The sequence below is a fragment of the Hippocampus guttulatus genome, chromosome 5 (genome assembly GCF_054856545.1).
Source record: "Hippocampus guttulatus isolate MCC_2025c chromosome 5, RoL_Hgut_1.0, whole genome shotgun sequence".
In the NCBI taxonomy this organism is placed as follows: domain Eukaryota; kingdom Metazoa; phylum Chordata; class Actinopteri; order Syngnathiformes; family Syngnathidae; genus Hippocampus; species Hippocampus guttulatus.
Window position 1 is genome coordinate 9,017,687 of NC_141265.1, and position 18,754 is coordinate 9,036,440.

An 18,754-nucleotide genomic window follows, 5' to 3' on the forward strand; every position below is an offset into this window, starting at 1 on the left:
ATAGTCACACATAGTGCTTATCTATTAAGCAACAGACGAGGCTTTTTTTTTTGTGGGTGTTATCATTTGGTGTTTGGTTACCCAGGATAAATTTGAAATGTATTAGGATTTTTTTTAACCTGATTCTTACCAAAGTTCTTTTAATAATCAGCCTTTTGCAAAATATGAAAATTGTTGCAAGTGTTCGTGTTGACACTCAAATTAAGCCGTATGAAGTGTTCCTCGTGTGCAAACGTTCCCGTGTATTTAATCTGAGATGCCACGACATGAGTAAGAAATGCAACCCAATTTAGGTCATGTCAAAAGGAAAAATGTAGATTAATACTTGTGCAGGTGAATCCAAAATGCGACTTTTTAACTGGCAGAGTATCAAGATTTGTTCAGAAAAACAAAACAGGTGCTTATATGAAACGGTGTACTATGATTGGAATGTCAGTATCTTTGCAGCTGCAACCAAAGCAATATGTTATGTCAAAGCATATGTTTCCCAAGTACTTTTCGAAAATGAGTCCTTGTGACCCTTTAAACAGGCACCTTTTGCACTTCATCAAACAAAAAGCGCAAACAAAATAAAACCCGAAGTATGCTATTACCCTTCAATTGAAATAAAGAGACAAGAGAATACAGTACACCAACATTTTATGTATTAAATTTGAATAAATAGTGCAATTTCAAAAGTACAAAGCATATTACTTTTGCAACCATTTTGCTGTTGTATTGCCTCAGTTATCCCTTTGATCCAAGCACCAATAAAAACAAAATTTTGCTATGTTTACAGTACGTTTTTATAAAATACAGTAGTGTGTAATATGAATATATCCACCAATGAAATACGTATATCTTGCAAATCAAGTCACATCACTTGTTTAAGAATCTTTACACAATGGGATGACATGCAAACGAGACCCCCCCCCCAAAAAAATCCCCAGTCGCGTACCAAAACTCAAGACAAAAATATTTGTGCTTGTGTAGACAAGGACAGAGTAAACATAGGAGTTGAGAGATGTGGCCTCAGTGCAGCGTGTCCATCAACCTCAGGTAGGTTTCTCTCTCCTGCTTCAGGCTGTGATGCTTCACCACGTAGACTTTTCCATTCCTTATCAGTCTCGCTCTCAGCTCATGATCTGACAACAGCCTCTGAGACTGATGTACAAATTCCTGGCAGGGATAAAGGCAGAATGAATCTCGTTTATCGCCAATGGCCACTTGAGGCCTGCCATTGAAGTTGTCTGAAGAGGGTTTTAAAGCACGAAGCCATATTACGAGGCATGTGAGTAGAATGCAGATAAAAGTATTTGCGTTGATAAATAAATGCTTCAAAAGGATGGAGCTATTTGTAGCTCCAGGACCAAATCAAGACCGGTGGACTTTTTCAATTTATCCTATAATGGCTGCCACTTATAACTTTCTAATGAAGAATAGAAAGAAAAAAAAACGGGGAACTTGGAAGACCATTAGCCACCATCTGTCACACAGACCTGCTGGGTGGGAAGGTAGTATGAAAATTAGACCAATTAAAGCATGATCAATGCTTAGTGATGGCAGCGTTACTTGACATATGGTGTATCCACACTGCATTCTAGGGCCCTAATGGCTCAGCAGACGGAGGAAACACTCCAGCTCAGCCCATCTCTGCTCACGTGAGGCTATGCCCTACCCACAGCCACCGCCCGTTGAGAGGACTTAATCCCCCCCCCCCCGCTGCTAACAAAGAGTGATCTTTGGCTGTGTTATATTCCTATTTCAAATTCCTGTGACTTGTGTTACTCTACCTTCCAAACCTAATTTAGCTCTGGTTTGTCTGTAGGAATAAGACATTGAAGTACAAAGTGAGTTAAAATGGTTGAAGCTAATGAAGCTGCTGTTAGGATACATCTTTGGAAAGAAAGGGACATGCTGTTTTTCAGTTGGTGGTTTAATGATGCCTGTGAGTGGTCAATATTTTTGTGGGATAGCCGCAGTAGCTTTTTGGCCAAAGCCTTGCAGTACAAATTCAAATCATCCTATCAAGCTTAACGTAGTATCAGAGCACGTGTTAAGTGCTTCGGCTGCCTACCTGAGGGGAAGAATAGAGCAGACCCGTGACCTCATGTTGTACCACAGCTCTATTTCCTGGAATGTCCCTGGCCACCACAGGCAGCCCCAGATCCATTGCCTGTCGGAGGATGAAGCAATTATAATTCTCTCGTCATAGACGAGTGGACACGGCGCAAGGCATTTCAATCTTCCTCACCGGGACATTATGGTGTGTTGTAATTGGTGGCTTATTTCTGCCGTTGAGCAGGGAATCGGCAAAGTAAAACTAGCAACGACTGCACAAATATTACATTCATCCAAAACAAAACATATTTTGTTTACTGTTAGAGAGGTGTCAAAATTTGCAAATCATTTTCTAGTTGCCAAAATGTAATATATGACTCACACACCGTTCTGGTCAGAAGGAGAAGCTCCCTCATCATCGACATAAATGCCATTTTGAATTGATTTGATGATTGATTTACGTTCTTTGCAACGATTATAGAGCATAGGAGAGACCGGGGTAAATTGAGCCACCCGTTGTTTTTAAGAAACCATTCCCCAAAATTTGAGCATGTGACTAAATGTTTAGGGCAGCGATCACCAACCTTTTTCCAAACAGAAGGCTATTTCTTGGGTACGCACTATTACAAAGGACAACCAGTTTGATATACCCTTCAGAAATAAATGTTCTCAAATTACATGTCACAAAGTGTGTATATATATATATATATGTATATATATATAGAAATTTTCACACAGACGCACACAAAATTAAAACCTAAATCTTGTTTGAAATACTAATTGAAAATGTACGTTGTAAATTCTCTCGCAAAAAGGTAAATCGTCATTACAAGCCCCAAATTGATATGACATTCTAGCCCATTGACTGTTCCAATGAGAACATTGGAATAACTAAATCGGCATGAAACAGCACCGTCATGAAAAGCTGCAGCGCTATCAAAAAACTTCATGCATGGTGAAATAAAATGTTTCTCTGCTCTTGTCACACACGGATGCTTGTGTGAGTGAGAGGCACCATTTTGCAGTGGCCTCGAGGCAGAGTTCAATAAGCTTTTCGTCCGCCTGCCGAGAAAGTACGTACGTAAGGAAAGTTAAAATGGTTGCTCCAAATGCTAATCCGCACAGTGCACAGTCGGCATTAAATGCAGCAGTGTCACACAAAGGTGAGACATTGTCCAGGTTATACCGTGAAAAAGTTTGAAGCAATCGTGATTGTCCCGAAACTAAAAGTGGAACAATTCCATCTATCCAACATAATCATTTTTTAAAATTGTGTCTGAGTTCCTCCACCCTAAATGGTTCCATGCATGCCGTGTCGTGCTCCTATATTTGAATCAGATGACATTTAAACAGCATAACTAAATATGAGAACATGGGATTTTGGGGACAATCACTCCCAATCCCCTTCAGAATTAATCTGTCAGCTCATGCCTTTAGCAGATTGTTGAGACAAACACAATAAGGTAGTAATCCAACTTTAAGACTACAATGAAGTGTCCTAAGTGTGTTTCGAAGGGATAAAGTGGATTTGCCAGTCTTGCTTTATCACCCTCCGGTTAGTTTTCATTATGCATTATGAAATGTTTGACGATGTTTTAATTGCGATGATGTGGCTTGAGGCCAGAAGATGTTTACCTCCAAGATGGCTGCTGACATGCCTTCTGAGACGGAACTGTTGACGACAGCAAAGCACCTTTTCATGGCGGCGTGGAGCTCCGGCCGGCTCCTCTCCCGGGCTAAGAAGACCCCCGCTGTTCTGCAGAAGCGGTGACAAAGCTCAGGACTGGCGTGACTCAGGGCTCACAAAGGCGTGAATGATGGTGAGCAGCATCAACAAGCTTCGGGCAAGAAACACAGCTGCACTACTTGTGAGGTGAACATTGACTTCAGGTGAAGTCCGAACCAAAGAGCACCAACTTTGTGGTGATGAAATCCCACGGCCCAAAAACAAAGATCATGAAATGGGAGGAGGTGAAAAAGAGATTTGCATTCACTTCAGTTTCCTTTTAGAGAATGAAGCTTCACCTGCGGCCAAACATTTTGGGAGGAACAAAGCAACTTCATGAGCAGTTTCCTAAGTCCCAAGGTCTTTTATCGAGTGTGCAACTGACGATTAAAATTAAATGGCCACTTACCTCTTCACAACAGCTTCGACTTCATCAGTAAGCACAGGATCGATCTGGGAAAGAGAAAAGCTTCACAATTATTAAGTGTGCAAGGGGGGACAACATCAACAATGACACAAAGACATCTACAGAAAGCAAATCATTTTCGGAAAATCCGGTCTTTTTCAGAGATTGGGGTCAGGGTAGGGTGGATGGCCAATGTGATTAATTGCAATGTGGGATTTGTGTGCATTAGCTTAACCTCAGAAAAAAAAGTCACATATCAATTTGGGTCAAAGATGTTGCCAAGCAAGCTTTTTCATTATAGCACAAGTCAGGTTTAATTAAATCGAAACAGAAGTGTAACATTTAAGAGGTGGAGTCAAGAGGAGCTCCAGCAGAAATTACAGCATAGTAATGGAAGAATTATCAACTATTTTATGTGACTGCAACAAATACAGGATCATGCTCAAAACATTTTTTTTCACACAACAGTGTAGGAGCATGGAGTTTGTGTGGCAGTGACAGAGGAGTGAGATGTGTCATCAGTGACAAACTGATTTGAATTCGCCTCCTGTGGATTTATATGGAGCACCACGACAGCTTGAGCAAAGTAGGTCTCACTTGGGCAGTCACAAGTCTTTTTTTTTAGATGCCACTTTGATTTTATTATGCAGGTTGACAATGCCTATTTGGACTCCTGCGAGAGCCCAGAACAATTGTGGCCCAAAGTGGCAATCAGACAAACGTTGCTTTACATAAACTGTATACCTTTTCATTTCTCTTAGAAACAACCAAACCTCGCACTGTGATTCAGGCATGTTGAGATGAATCATACATCTCTGCTTCAGCTGAATCATTTCATCAAAGGAGAACACAGAGGCGAATGTTGCGGCAGGAGACCGAGGATAAGCCGATGGCCATGTCTAATGATGTTGTTTTCAAGAAGCAAAACATAACTTTTACTTGACACGACCGCTCAAAATGGAGAACAGTCGCAGATATAATACTGCGCACTGATGTCATATCAAAGCAATTCGGGAGGAGGTGAAGATACTGTGAAAAAAATATCAATTTATGAGACACAGAGAATAAAATAGGGGAGTTTAAGTGGCTGCTGCTTTCTGTGGATGGAAGATTTTGTGACTTCACAAATCAGGAGACTAACATTACTGGGCTATCCATGTTTGTACAGCGAGTCATTTAATGTTTGACATGAAGGAAAAATAAAATACAAAGAAGAGAAACGATATGTGAGACAGGGCATCAGGTGGGTGATTTATGTCATATTACATGTCAGTGCATGTGAAGATCCAGGCTCATCCATCCGTACATTCAAAAAGCAAAAAGACAGAGCCCTATTGTATACAGGGCTAGTTAGCTAAGTGCTCATCTGAAATATTCAATAAGCAGATGGCAGTTTGACACAACAGGGAATTGCTGATGACTCTCAGCCCGTTTGAAGAAAACGTATGCTCAGTGCGGATTTCATACATCCGTCCGTTATGCAAGCCGCTTATGCTCACGAGGGTTGCGGGCGGGCTGGAGCCTATCCCAACTGACTTCAAGGAGTAGGCGGGGTACACCCTGAACTGGTTGCCAGCCAATCGCAGAGCACACATAGACAAACAACCATTGACACTCACAATCACACCTTGGGACAATTTAGAGTGTTCCATAAACCTGTTGTGCGTGTTTTTGGAATGTGGGAGGAAACTGGAGTACCCGGAGAAAAGCCACACAGGCACGGGGAGAGCATGCAAAAGTCCACACAGGAAGGCCAGAGCCCCGAATCGAACTCTGCATTATGAGGCCGATGTGCTAAGCCATAGGTGTCAAACTCAGGTCCTGGAGGGCCGCTGCCCTGCATGTTTTCCAAGTCTCCCTGTTGCAACACACCTGATTCAAATGAACAGGTTCAATGTCAGGCTTCTGCAGAGCTTGCTGATGATCTGATCATTTGAATCAGGTGTGTTGCAACAGGGAGACTTGGAAAACATGCAGGACAGCGGCCCCCCAGGACCTGAGTTTGACACCTATGTGGTAAGCAGTCGACCACCATATATATATATATATATATATATATATATATATATGCGTGTGAATGATGCGGATATGCTCACTAGTCGACCACCGTGCCACTGCGCTGAATACTTTTGCAACAAAATATTTAAAGTAAGATCTCTACGAGACAGTATGTCCTCTTAGCAGCTGATGGCTATGTGAACGACTGGTAGCAACAATATACAGAGTCATGATACAAAGCGAAAGAGGAAAAACAGACGATTTAAGCCAATGTACTTACCTTTGGACCAATTATAACAAGCACATTCTGAGGATTCTCACTATGCCACTCTGTAAGACAAAAAAGAAAAAGAAAAAAACAGGCAATGAGGCAATTTGAAGAGAGGGATAACGACACCTTGATCTGTTGTTGTATCATAGAAATATGAGAAAATTTGAAATACAATGTGGCACGTCCGGAGTGTCAATGAAGTGAATTCAAATAAAAGAGTAAGAGTGTCTTATTTTGAAAAAGTGGAAATGAGGAAAATGCGCATTCAACAATCTCAATGATGAGCTGTCAGAAAAGGCTGTCTGCTTGTTGACATACATTTCCAATTTGATGATAATCATCGATTGAGCGCCATCTTGAATGCATTGAATGCCTTGCTTCAGCTTCAAGTAAGAAGAGACACAGTCACAAAAAACTTAGCAATTTAGGGGTTTTAGGAATTAGGAAACTCATTCCTTTTATTTCAATGAATGTGGTGCCAGAACACCTCTGTCTAAATGATGGCAAGCAAGTTTCAATGGATGATGTACCTGAGAAACGCTCCACTAAATAGAGAGGGTCCTTGACTCTTCTGAGGCCACAGATCAACAGGAAAACGTGGAGCCGTTGCACACGCACACCACTTACATCTGGAAAGAGGCCAGACACAGAACGACAGTGCTAAAACAACAAAACACTGCATAATGAACATCCAAAGTACTGGTAGGTAATGAAAGTGATGCATCACCCAAGGTCACGAGGAAAATAAGACAGCAGTGACTAATGTGTTTGCGCAATTCCCTGATCAGATCCGTAATGCTCAGCAGGGAAATTGGGAGACACCGAAAGGCCATGGCCTAATCATTCTAAGTCATAACTACACAGCCACCGCGTGGCAGGGTCAAGAGCAGCCTTGAATTGCTGGAAAAGAAGTAATGTCGAATTGTTTGAGGAAACTACTGAGTCAGCGCTTTGCCCAATGTGCCCGATGTTGGATGAAATCCAGAGATTACAGCCCAGCTGGAGAACAATGCCAATGACTACTGTTCAGCCGCTGACCTTCAAAAGGCGTAAATCCTTAGAACACTACCACACAGGCTGATTAGTATTCGTAACACGTGCATGCACAAATACACACACCTGAATTAGGTGAATATTAGAAAAAGTTGTTTTCATAGTTTTGTGTTGGAGGAAGCTGCCATGAAGTCAGACTTCAGAGATTTTGCACACGAAAAGAACCCTTTGCCATGTTTTTTTAAACTATTCTTGGAAATGTTCGATGACTATTCAACTTTGTCTGAAATAAGTCCAGGATGGATATACTGTAGGTCATTGCAACAATAATTTGCAAATGCAAGCTAATTGTGTATCTGGGAGATGAATGGCTGCCTATCGACAATGGAAAGTGATATTTCCTCTGATGCTGGGAAGAGTGCACTGTAAACAAACCACCCTACGATAGCACAAACACACACATGCACATGTTAAAAGTACCGTGATAGGAGAAATCCCCTGCTGTCAGTTAAGTCCAGATCAGGAGGCTGAGGCACTTCTTTAAAGCTCTTAAAGAGGATCTAAACGTGACAGCATGGAGTCTGGGCATTGACCCTGATCCCTGCAGCCTATTGTCAGTGTAGTGCCTCATTCTCTTGAAAGTCCTTGCAGTGAGTTGTATGATGCAAAAGGACATTAACTCAGGTTAACGCCCAAATGCTAACAATGGAACAAGGTACAAGAACATTAATCAGGTGAGGCAATTCAGGACAGATTGTAATGGCAACCTGGCTGCAGACAGACAGAAAAAAAAGCAACAAAAAATTAATTCAGTGATCCCTCGCTATTTCGCGGTTCGTTTATCGTGGCTTTAGTGCATCGTGGATTTTTTTCAAACATATTCATAATTTTTTTTTAAGTCCGCAAAAGGTCCGTGAGAAGCAGCGAGTCAGCAAAACAACAGCGAGTCACTTAGAACAACATATGACATATTTGTAAATTTCCCCATTGTGGGACAAATAAAGGATATCTTACTTATATACAGTACTACATGTATACGTTTACTGTATTTTGATATTCATAAACTAACCTAACTTATACATCCTCTTGTTTCCTGTTTTATGTTGAGGGAAGAAATTTCATCTGTGCTGGACACATACAGCACATTTGACAATAAAGTTGTATCCAATCCAATGTTTAAATCTATTAATATACAGCATTAAGCCATGTTAATTACTTCAAAATTTACTTCTACATGCATGTATACCATTAAATTTGGCCTTATAAATATTATGTACATGTACCTATATGGAGAGGGGGGGGCCGCTACTTCACGGATTTTCGTTTATCGCGGGTAGTTTTGGTCCCCATTAACCGCGATAAACGAGGGATTACTGTAGCTATACCTCGGTTTTCGATACATAATCAGTTCCAGAAGGCCGTTCGAAAACCGATTTGTTGTTATTTCCCATTATAATCAATGTAAATAATTTTAATCCGTTCCAAGTCTAGAAAACGTTTTAAAAGCATTTTATAAGCTATTTAACACCATAAACTGTATACACATCTCTCATCATGACAATTGTAGATTACATTCTTTTACACCTTGAACTAATAAATCCAAAAGTAATGGCTGTAATTATGGACTCTCTCTGCAACCCTGTGCTACGGTCCGAGGTAACAAAATCTTTGAAAAAATAAATGGTAGAAATGTTTAATGTGTGTGTGTGGGGGGGGGCATTCTTACAGTTCAGTACCTGTGGTAACAGGGAGGAAGGTTAATTCTCAAAAGGAGAATCCTCTTCCTTAACGTCGGGTAACTCAACTCCATCATTGTTCTTCGGTTGGGGAGACTCTGCCACAGGTTGTTCCTTCCTTTTCGTCAAGAATCTATCGAGTGTAACTTGTTTCTCCCTTCTTTTGAGAATGTTACGAAAGTGGCTAATAACAATGTCATTAAATGCACACACAGCTCGACTGCTTGCAGCTTTATCTGGATGATACAGGTCCACAAAGTTTTGGATGTCATTCCATTTTGCACACATTTCTTTGATACTAGCAGTAGAGGCATCATCCCTTCCCCCATCGTCATCGGAAGACATCTCCTCCTTCAACATCCTCTTCTGCTCTTCCTGAAGGTGCTGAAGTTCTGTCGTGAGATCGTCACGATGTTCGGCGATTAGCTCCTCGACATCACTTTGTGTGTGGTCTGGAAACGACTGCTCGCACGTGATGTAGGTCCTTCGTGGCATTTTTTCCCCCAAATGTCCAGTCTCGTTCATATTAAAAGTTTGCTGGGGAAAATATTCCTCAACCTTGACAAGATTTTCAAACTCAACTTTAAACATTTCGGCAGCTTCCTGGTCTGAACTGACTGCCTCCCCATGACGAATCACGCAGTGTATCCCACTTCTTCTTCTAAACTTTTCGAACCACCCTCTGCTTGCTTTAAAATCAAACTCTGCAGGAACAATGCTAGGATCTTTTTTTATCAAATCGCCATACAATTGTCTTGCTTTGCCACAAATCGCATCTTGGCTAACACTATCCCCTGTAAGCTGTTTCTCGTTGATGAAAATAAGCAAACGTTTCTCCACTTCCTCCAATACCTGTGGCCTTTGTTTGCTAAGCACGCTAGATCCTTTAGCCACATCACTTACTTTAAGAAGTTCTTTCTTTTTTAGGATGCTGCTTACAGTCGATTTCGGCATGCCGAACTCCTTAGCCAACACAGACACACGCACACCGGATTCATATTTCGCTATCAAATCTTTCTTAAATGCAATAGTTTTGCGCACTACTTTCCTCTTTTCTTGACCAGCTTTCCTACTTCGACTTGTTTTCTTTGGTGCCATGATTAGGGGCTAATACAGAATGCAGAAATAACAGTCCGATTTGCGTCAATCTCAAAAGACAAGTCTGCTCAAAATGAACGCAACACGAGCTTCTTCGTCAACACGAGGAAGCGTCACTTCCTTGTCTACACGAGGGAGCGTCACTTCCTCGTGTAAGGAAGCCGAGAGTAGTCGAGTGGAATATTCAGCTTCGCTTAGTTTGGTCGAAAACCGATATTTGGTTGGAACCGAGGCGTAAAAATTTCGAATCTTCTGGTCGAAAACTAAGTTGGTCGAGAACACAGACGTTCAAAAACCGAGGTATGACTGTACATATAGCGTATACTGTACATCAAACTGTACAATGTGATAGAATTAAACCCATTACATTACTTGGCATGATGGATACAAGATTCAGCGGCAGCGTTGAAATTGTATGGGTATCCCTCAGTCATTTTTTCAATGATCATATTGGGATGAATTAGGTGTGCATTATTTGTTCTAGAATCTAGAGTGTTCCAGTAGTTTGGGCAGACAATTGAAAAGAATTTCAGAAGTAGTGCCGACTTTGGAAACAAAGAGGTTTATAAAACTACTGGAACGGACAGTGTGGTGGGTGTATTCAAAGTGAGAAAAGATGGGTGGGGGGGGGGCGTTTTGCCAATTCACTGGTCCATCGATAAACATGAACCAGTGAATATGTCTGCGTGAGTGCAGAGAGGGCCAATGAACCATGGAGAACAGCTCACAGTGGTGAGTGAAAGGAAGCACCGGTGACAAAGCGGATGGCAGTGTGGTATAGTGTATGGCGCATAGCATGTGGAAGACATTTTGTGAAAATTATCTATCCAGTACATCTCCGTAATCTAGGATTGGGATTGGTTAAATCATAGGTGTCAAACTCAGGTCCTGGAGGGCCGCTGTCCTGCATGTTTTCCAAGTCTCCCTGTTGCAACACACCTGATTCAAATGAACAGGTTCAATGTCAGGCTTCCACAGAGCTTGCTGATGATCTGTTCATTTGAATCAGGTGTGTTGCAAAAGAGAGACTTGGAAAACATGCAGGGCAGCGGCCCTCCAGGACCTGAGTTTGACACCTATGGGTTAAGGCAGGGGTGTCCAAAGTCGGTCCTCAAGGGCTGCTGTCCTGCCTGTTTTCCAGCTCTCCCAGGAGCAACACACCTGATTCAAATCATCAGGAATGTTCTAATGCTGCTTCAGAGCTGGCTGATGAGCTGATCATCTGAATCAGGTGTGTTGCAGCCGAGAGAGATGGAAAATAGGCAGGACAGTGGCCCTTCAGGCCCGGAGCTGGACATGCCTGGGTTAAGAGTTAGAAACGGAGACCTGTCACAATATCCAAAATCGTTGCCACAATTCACTTTCTCAAGGTATAATTGTAAAAATAGCTCAATATGCCAGACTCCTCACCTTCCCGACACTTTTGTGCAGTTCACTGAGCGCTCTCTAAAAAATGTTGTTTCTTTGTTTGCCTTTGACTTCAGAGGCATTTTTCTGAACAATCCCCTAGGTGCATTTGACAGAAGATTAGATTGTGAGTGCATGAATGTGGTCTTCACTTGAATGGCTAAAATGAATCTCTCTCTCTCGCTCCCACATCATGCAATATGGTTTGCAAGTACCTAAACAATGACACCTTATGTCACAGCAAGAGAGACATTTTGGGGACTGTGGCAATAATAAACTGCCGCGGTTGTCATTGGGTAAAATAATGTATAATTTGCAGACAACCTTAAGGGTGTATCTTGGTTTCCTGATGCCTATTTCAGCTACCATGAGACCTATCATTGTGTAGGTCTCAAAACTCATAAAACTCAACACCCTATGATGACAAATACAGCAAACAAACACAAATAACTGCTGATATTTCATGTAAATATTTAATGCATCAATATAATGTTGACCATAGAATCTCCTCATCCTGGTTGATGTACGCAATGACCTATGTGTTTCCATTATTATTATTATTATTTTTTTTTTTTTGCGAGGGGTCTGACTGTGTAGCTGTTCACTCTTCTGTGATTTTCTCTCTACTACAGAGAACTACTAATCATACCTGTCAACTTTTCGGAGCGCCAACCTGTATAAACTACCAAAAACATCCTTATAAAGAGCAAAAAATCCTTATAACATACCAAAGCATTTTATGTCAAAATAACGGCACAGAAAAAACCCACAAAATTTTCAATGATATTTATTGTAGATCTCCATAATACAATGTCTGGTTAATGTCTAATCATCATTCTACTTAGTGGCATTACTGTGTTCAGAGTTGTATTCCGGAAATGAAAGCATTCGAGTAGACGAGCACCATTCTGGGCAAAAGCAAACGGAACTACCCGTTAGGGGGAGAAAAAAAACAAACACCGGACATTTTCAGAATCCGTATGATTTGTGTGATACGGCCATATACGTAAGATTCACCACAAAATCCGTATGAACTATGGCTAAACCGTATGAGTTGACAGGTATGACTAATGCGCCTGCTAATTTGCTGTTCATAGTTACATGCGCTCTGCTTTAACGCAGTTCCAGACAAATATCTGTGAAAAGTGTACCATTCCGCACACCTAGGCACTTATTGTGGCAGTTCGTGACTCTACAGTTTACATTAGTTGAACGATTAGAATAACTTCTCCATCTCCTGTTCTTTCGTCTAGCTCTGTGTGTCGAATGCTTTGCTACTCCTCCCGTTAGTCTATTTTAAACATGTTTTTTTGCGAACAAACAGTCAAACACGTTTCGATTTCCAGACCAGGAATCACATACCTACTTATTCAATTCACTCTGTTTCACTATTTTTGTCATTTTCCACAAAGGATAGTTTTTGTTCTCTTGCTCTGTGTTGGGGAGTGACGCGGCATTTGCGCAAAAGCATCCCTGAAAAAAAAACATGCACAAACAATGGATGGAGGAGAAAGGGCTCATCTCATTTCTCTCTTCCCAACTTCCTATGGCAGGGGTAGGGAGAGCCATATCCTGCCTATTTTACAGCTCTCCCTAATCCAACACACCTGATTCAAATGATCATGACCATTTCAGGATTCCACAGAGTGTGCTGATGAGCGGGTCGTTTAAATCAGGTGCACTGGAGTAGGGAGGGATCCGAAACAGGCAGGATATGGCTCTCGAGGAACCGGAGTTCCCTACTCCTGTTCTATGGCCTTATGCTTCACTTCTCTGTTTGCATGTTTATGCCTCAACAGTTCACGTCACAGAAACAGTTCACATAGTTTGAGTTGAAGGGAACAGTTTAGAAAAATAGATTTTCAAAGAAAATTGAACAAAAAGTGAGACAGTTACCTGATCTCCGTAAGAATTCAGACCAGCTGAAGTCCTCTGTCGCTTGCGTCTCAATACCTTTTGACAATAATGCGGATAGGAGCAATGTAAATTTCATGAAGCAGTAAAAGTTGAGGTCAGGCATGTCTACATGTCTTATTTTACGCTTCATACTTTCAATGGGAGAAAGGTCTAGTACGCACACTCTTTTACTAAGTCATGCTGTTGAAATTAACACATGCAGAATGTTGTTTGCCATTGTCTTACCAAAATAAGCACGGGCATTAATGAGAACACATTGCTTGGATGGTAGCAATTGTTTCTCCAAAACCTGTATTTACCTTTCAGCATGCCATGAATGGTGCCTTCACAAATGTGCAAGTTACCCATGCCTTTGGCACTGACACAGTGCCACACCATGCTGGCTTTTGAAATAGAACGCAGTTGTTCACAAAGAGGTGAACCTCACCCCATCTTTGCTTGTGAATGACTGAGCATTTCAGGGAGCCATTTTTTTAAATACCCAATTATAGCACCCACCTGTTCCCAGTTAGCTGTATGTGAGGGATGTTCCAAACAGGTGTTTTATGAGCATTCCTCAAATTCATTTTTGGAACATGTTGCGGCCATAAAATTCCATAAAAATGTAATGATTATTTGCTAAAAAAAAACAATACAGTTTATAAGATAAGAAAACCTTTATTAGTCTCGCAATGGAGAAATTCCCAAACAGTCTGAACATGAAATATCTTGTCCTTTTAGTGTATTCAATTAAATCTGGGTTGAACATGTTTGCAAATCTCTGTATTCTGCTTTTATTTCTTTAACACAATGCCCCAACATCATTGGAAATGGGTTTGTAGAAACAAGATAACCTTGTTTTTGGGGGCGGGGGGGGGGGGGGGGCGCAATCTGTTTATTAAATCTATTTGTGTCCGTAAATGTGTGAATGAGAGGCATTAAATTTGTGCACTTTGCAGGTTGACACTTTATGAAGTGCAGCCAAGTTCACATGCATTACTTTATGGGGCCCTGCCAGATCAAGTATAGCAAATGGTGGAAATGCTGACATCCAGAAAAGCAACACAAAAGTGGAGTCTACGTATACATTTCCAAACCGGAATCACATTTTCAATGGTAGCATTTTCAAAATAAAAGTATACATAAGGTCTAATCTATCTGTCTAAATGCACAACTGAGCTAACCTAGCTATCTTTGTGAGCGATCTTACCTGCGTCTGACAGATGAAGGTTAACGCAGTGAATGTGTCTCTTATTCTTTAGTTTAAATAACTGAAAATGAATGTTCTTGTAGAGCTTACCTTGTGGCTGGACAAAGATTTTGCTGCTCTGGGAGTGCTTAAGATTGGGTGTTGGGGGCACAGAGAGCAGAACATTTTGGTTAAAATAAGACACTTGCATTATTGTGCATTTTGTTCAAAACACTTTGATTATTACGAAGTACAGTAACTGCTTCATAAATGAGGGACAAGGCAATTATCTTGAACTGTCAAGATTTTCAGACTAAATAGGTCCTTTAAAAAGATAAACGCGGGTAGGATAATTTGAATTTCTACATCAAAAATCAAGCGTAGATGGAATGTTATCACATTGGTTCCACAAATGGTTTTTTTTTTCTGTGAAGTAAAATGGGCAAATGTGTGTCCTGTCAACCAACTGCCAGCACTAAATGACAGATAAAGCATGCCACAAGCCTCAATCTGCAATTCATTGCGAGAATGTAATCAGAAAATAAAACAATGTAAGACTGGTTTAATGCCAGATTGGCATGAGGTATGCATCCTCTTATCTGTGCAACAAAAGTCTTTCTGTTGTTTTTAATGAAGTAGTCGCTCCTGCTGTTTGTTGATGCGCCATAATCGCAACTAAATCTAAATAATTGCATTTTTCTTTTGCAAAATAGTGTCTTCTAATGTACTAAATGGGTCATCTAAAGGTTGACATTTTATCAAAAACAAAGTACCACTTCAGGCATTAATTTTAGTTACGGTATATATTTATGTCAGTTGTAACTTTGTGTGCGCATGAAAGATAATGTATACAGACACAAACACCGTTGTGAATAATTTAGCACATGAATAATCACCTTCTAACAGGGAGATATTTGCAACTGGTTGGCAAACCAAAGGCCTCAGACCTAGCATTGAAGCAATTACTGCACTTGAAATACTGCAGACGGTCGAATGGAATTTAAAAAAGTAAAACCCTACCAAATATAGCCCAGCCTCTTTTTTCAATTTGTCTGTAAATGCAACTGCAAACCTGTTCAAAAACACATTTTCTTGTCACCCTCAACTTTGCAGAAAGCATTTCAGTAAAATACTTGGTCATGAATTTGCATTAAAGGCTTGTATAAGATGCAACAATTCCAATGGGAGACGAAAAAGAAGCAAACAACAATTTTAAAATACCGTACTTGATTCGCAAAGTTTTACAAAAAACCCAAAACAAACAAAGAGAACCCCCCCTCCCCAAATGGTTCCTGTTTTGAATCAAGGGTTAAGTAGGTAGAAAAAAGAAATGGAAAAAGAATAGAGAATAAAGAGGCCAGTAGGCTAACAGCTGACTGCATTTGATAACCAAGATTGGAATGTCAGAGGACTGGAGGGTCGTTGCAGATATTTTCTACGCATGTATCCTAAACTTTCACAGGCCACTTTGGCTGATACGACAGATCCCATCTGTCTGTTTACATTTTATCAAAATAATAGGGATGATTAAATACGAAAGAAAATCACACCGATTTTAAATGAACCCTTTCAAGGACAGTGGCTACTACAGTGGGCATCTTATCATGTTATCAGGTTACAAGGTGCATGAAAGGGTTAAACTTATGAAGAGGAAAAAATGACCTATTTGTAATGCGTCTCTTATTTATTAATTAACAGGGCAATTGCATTCCAGCGCCACAACCTACAGTTTGCGGTGCCTTTCACCTGGTTTTCCCACTTCCTTTTGGCCCACTGAAAACGTTGTGTGATGCGTCAAACCAATATGATGAGATTCATAGATTCACTCTGGTACTGATATTCAGCAATATCACCGTGCTTTATGTAGAACTTTTTCCATAACCACACGTCTCGTCTCAACTTTCACATCTTCATTGATGTCTGTTCCACCAAAGATAATGCCAAAGGGTACTTGGATGTCTGTTTTGAAGGTTACACATAAATAGATTTGTTCAGGCAGATATAAGAAATCAAACAGCTTTCCTGATCTTTTTGATGGTTGTCCGGTATGACACAATGGATAGAATAAGAAACATGCATTTTACCTAGCAGAAGTCTGCCGGCCTTGAACAGATGAATGGCCAGTGCACCTTCAAATTGAGGATTTTGTGATAGCAGGTTTGCCACGTCAGAAGAAGACTCAAAATCCTGTGCATGTCTAAGCTCACATGTGTGTCCTGCCGATTCAATGTGGGACCTAAAAAATGAGTGGAATTCAATACAGTATCTACAATTCCTTGGGGAAAAAAAAGTTAGTGTTTTGGATCATTAACTCATTCACTCCCAAAGACGTTTTTAAACGTCTTTTCAGACTTGGTCTAGAATTGGCTGGTACTGAATGAGTTAAGACAATTCTCATACTTAAGAAAAGCCAAGTTAATGCATAATTAAGTACATAACTGATTTTATGAAGGAAAAGCCCAAACCTATTTGATCTCCCTCCTTGTTAATTCATGAGTTAATGGCAATTAACTACAATTTTTGTGAAAAAGGTGTTCAATTTTACTGGCCACCTCAAGGTTCGAGTATGGCCCGATTTAAAAAAAAAAGAAAAATCAAGAAATCACTTACATAGAACCTGTCACACAAAGTGAAGTAGGCTACAAGATCTAAAAACAAAGAAATACGTAATGTAAAAAGACTTCAATTCAAAGAAAAATTAACTAATTAGCATACTCAAGACTTATGGAAAATTATGCTGTGGACTGAGGTGAAAGTTCAACATTTGCATGGTGTGCAGCCCATGACAGTACATCTGGCATTAAAACAACACAGCATGTGACAAAAACACCCAAACATAGTGGTGTGATTGCCTGGGGTTGCTTTGCTCACTGAGGATCCGGATGACTGGCTGAAATGAATGGATAAATGAATTCAGCTATCAGAAAATCCGACAGGTGAACGTCATGCCATCAGTTTGTGTCCTGACGTTCACCCAAAACATACCAAAAAGTCCACCTCTGAATGGCTTAAATATATTTAACCCAAAACATACCAAAAAGTCCACCTCTGAATTGCTTAAATGTATTTCTGATGCTGTGTTAGGACATTTAAAAGAGGGAAATAATTCTGAAAGAAGGGAATTCCTCCACGATGACGCAAGAGACTCATCACCAGTTATTGCAAACACTTGAATGTTGTTATTGCACAACCAGTTCAGAGCTGATGGTTCATTTTGCTGTTCACTTCACAGTTATGAGACTGTGGAGGTCTGCCACATAAAATCCCAACTCTAAAAATATTTTTAGTTTTGACGTTATAAGACGACAACGTGGAAAGGTTCATGGGGGCATGTTTCCATTTGCCAGCCACTGTAGGCTACGTCACTACAGTAAAACCGAAAGCTCATTTCAACTACACTTATTTCGCTGAAGAGGTCAAAATCAGAACCCTAAGAAGGGGCAGCAGTGTGGAAAAACCAAAACTAGAACTTGAACAGGCATGGATGCTGCCCGGGTTAACGATTAACTCCTGAGTTCTGCCCCGTTGCTTACTGCTGTCTCACCTGAATTATAAATACATGACCGGAAAGATGCAACTACTATAAGGGGTAAATTACCTGATTCGCTCAGCTGTGGTACGGTTCCCTGATCTGGGTTCGAGACAAGCGAGAAAAAGTAAAATCATAATTTTTCCCAATAATAGACTAGTATATACGGATGTGCGTCAGTAAATATGAGAACACCCTGTGCGTGCTACTACTGCAGACAAGAAAGACTGCTCGAACACATTTCCCGGAGGCTTGCTCATTACTAGGGAATTTACTTGGACTGTTTATGTGTCGTCCGTCTCCATTATGGTTCCGTGGAAACGCATAGCTTTGGAACCATCTTACTGGCTGCGCAAAATGTGACTTTAGCCCCTTGAAAACTGAACACGGCAATGAATCGGGGAACAAACATTTGAACCAGCACATGCTTGACGCTTCTCGCAAGTTTATCGCAACCGTAAAGAG

General features: G+C 40.7%; 1 protein-coding gene across 3 annotated transcripts; it reads right to left on the reverse strand.

The window, feature by feature from the left end:
* Positions 1-622: 622 nt before the first annotated feature.
* glt1d1 (glycosyltransferase 1 domain containing 1) lies at positions 623-18,732 on the reverse strand. Of its 3 annotated transcripts, XM_086110562.1 has the most exons (13): positions 18,359-18,712; positions 17,371-17,408; positions 16,845-16,996; positions 16,614-16,719; positions 15,781-15,832; positions 14,872-14,908; positions 13,572-13,628; positions 6,972-7,070; positions 6,451-6,500; positions 4,176-4,219; positions 3,676-3,796; positions 2,057-2,155; positions 623-1,158 (listed from the first exon to the last, which is right to left on the reverse strand). In XM_086110562.1, coding segments are annotated over exons 2-13 (966 nt in total). In that variant the 5' UTR covers positions 17,373-17,408; positions 18,359-18,712; the 3' UTR covers positions 623-1,011. The 3 variants fall into 3 exon arrangements, with proteins under 3 accessions (XP_085966688.1, XP_085966687.1, XP_085966689.1); XM_086110561.1 differs by lacking the exon at positions 17,371-17,408; XM_086110563.1 differs by lacking the exon at positions 17,371-17,408 and having other exon boundaries at positions 1,012-1,158; positions 3,676-3,791; positions 18,359-18,732.
* Positions 18,733-18,754: the final 22 nt, after the last annotated feature.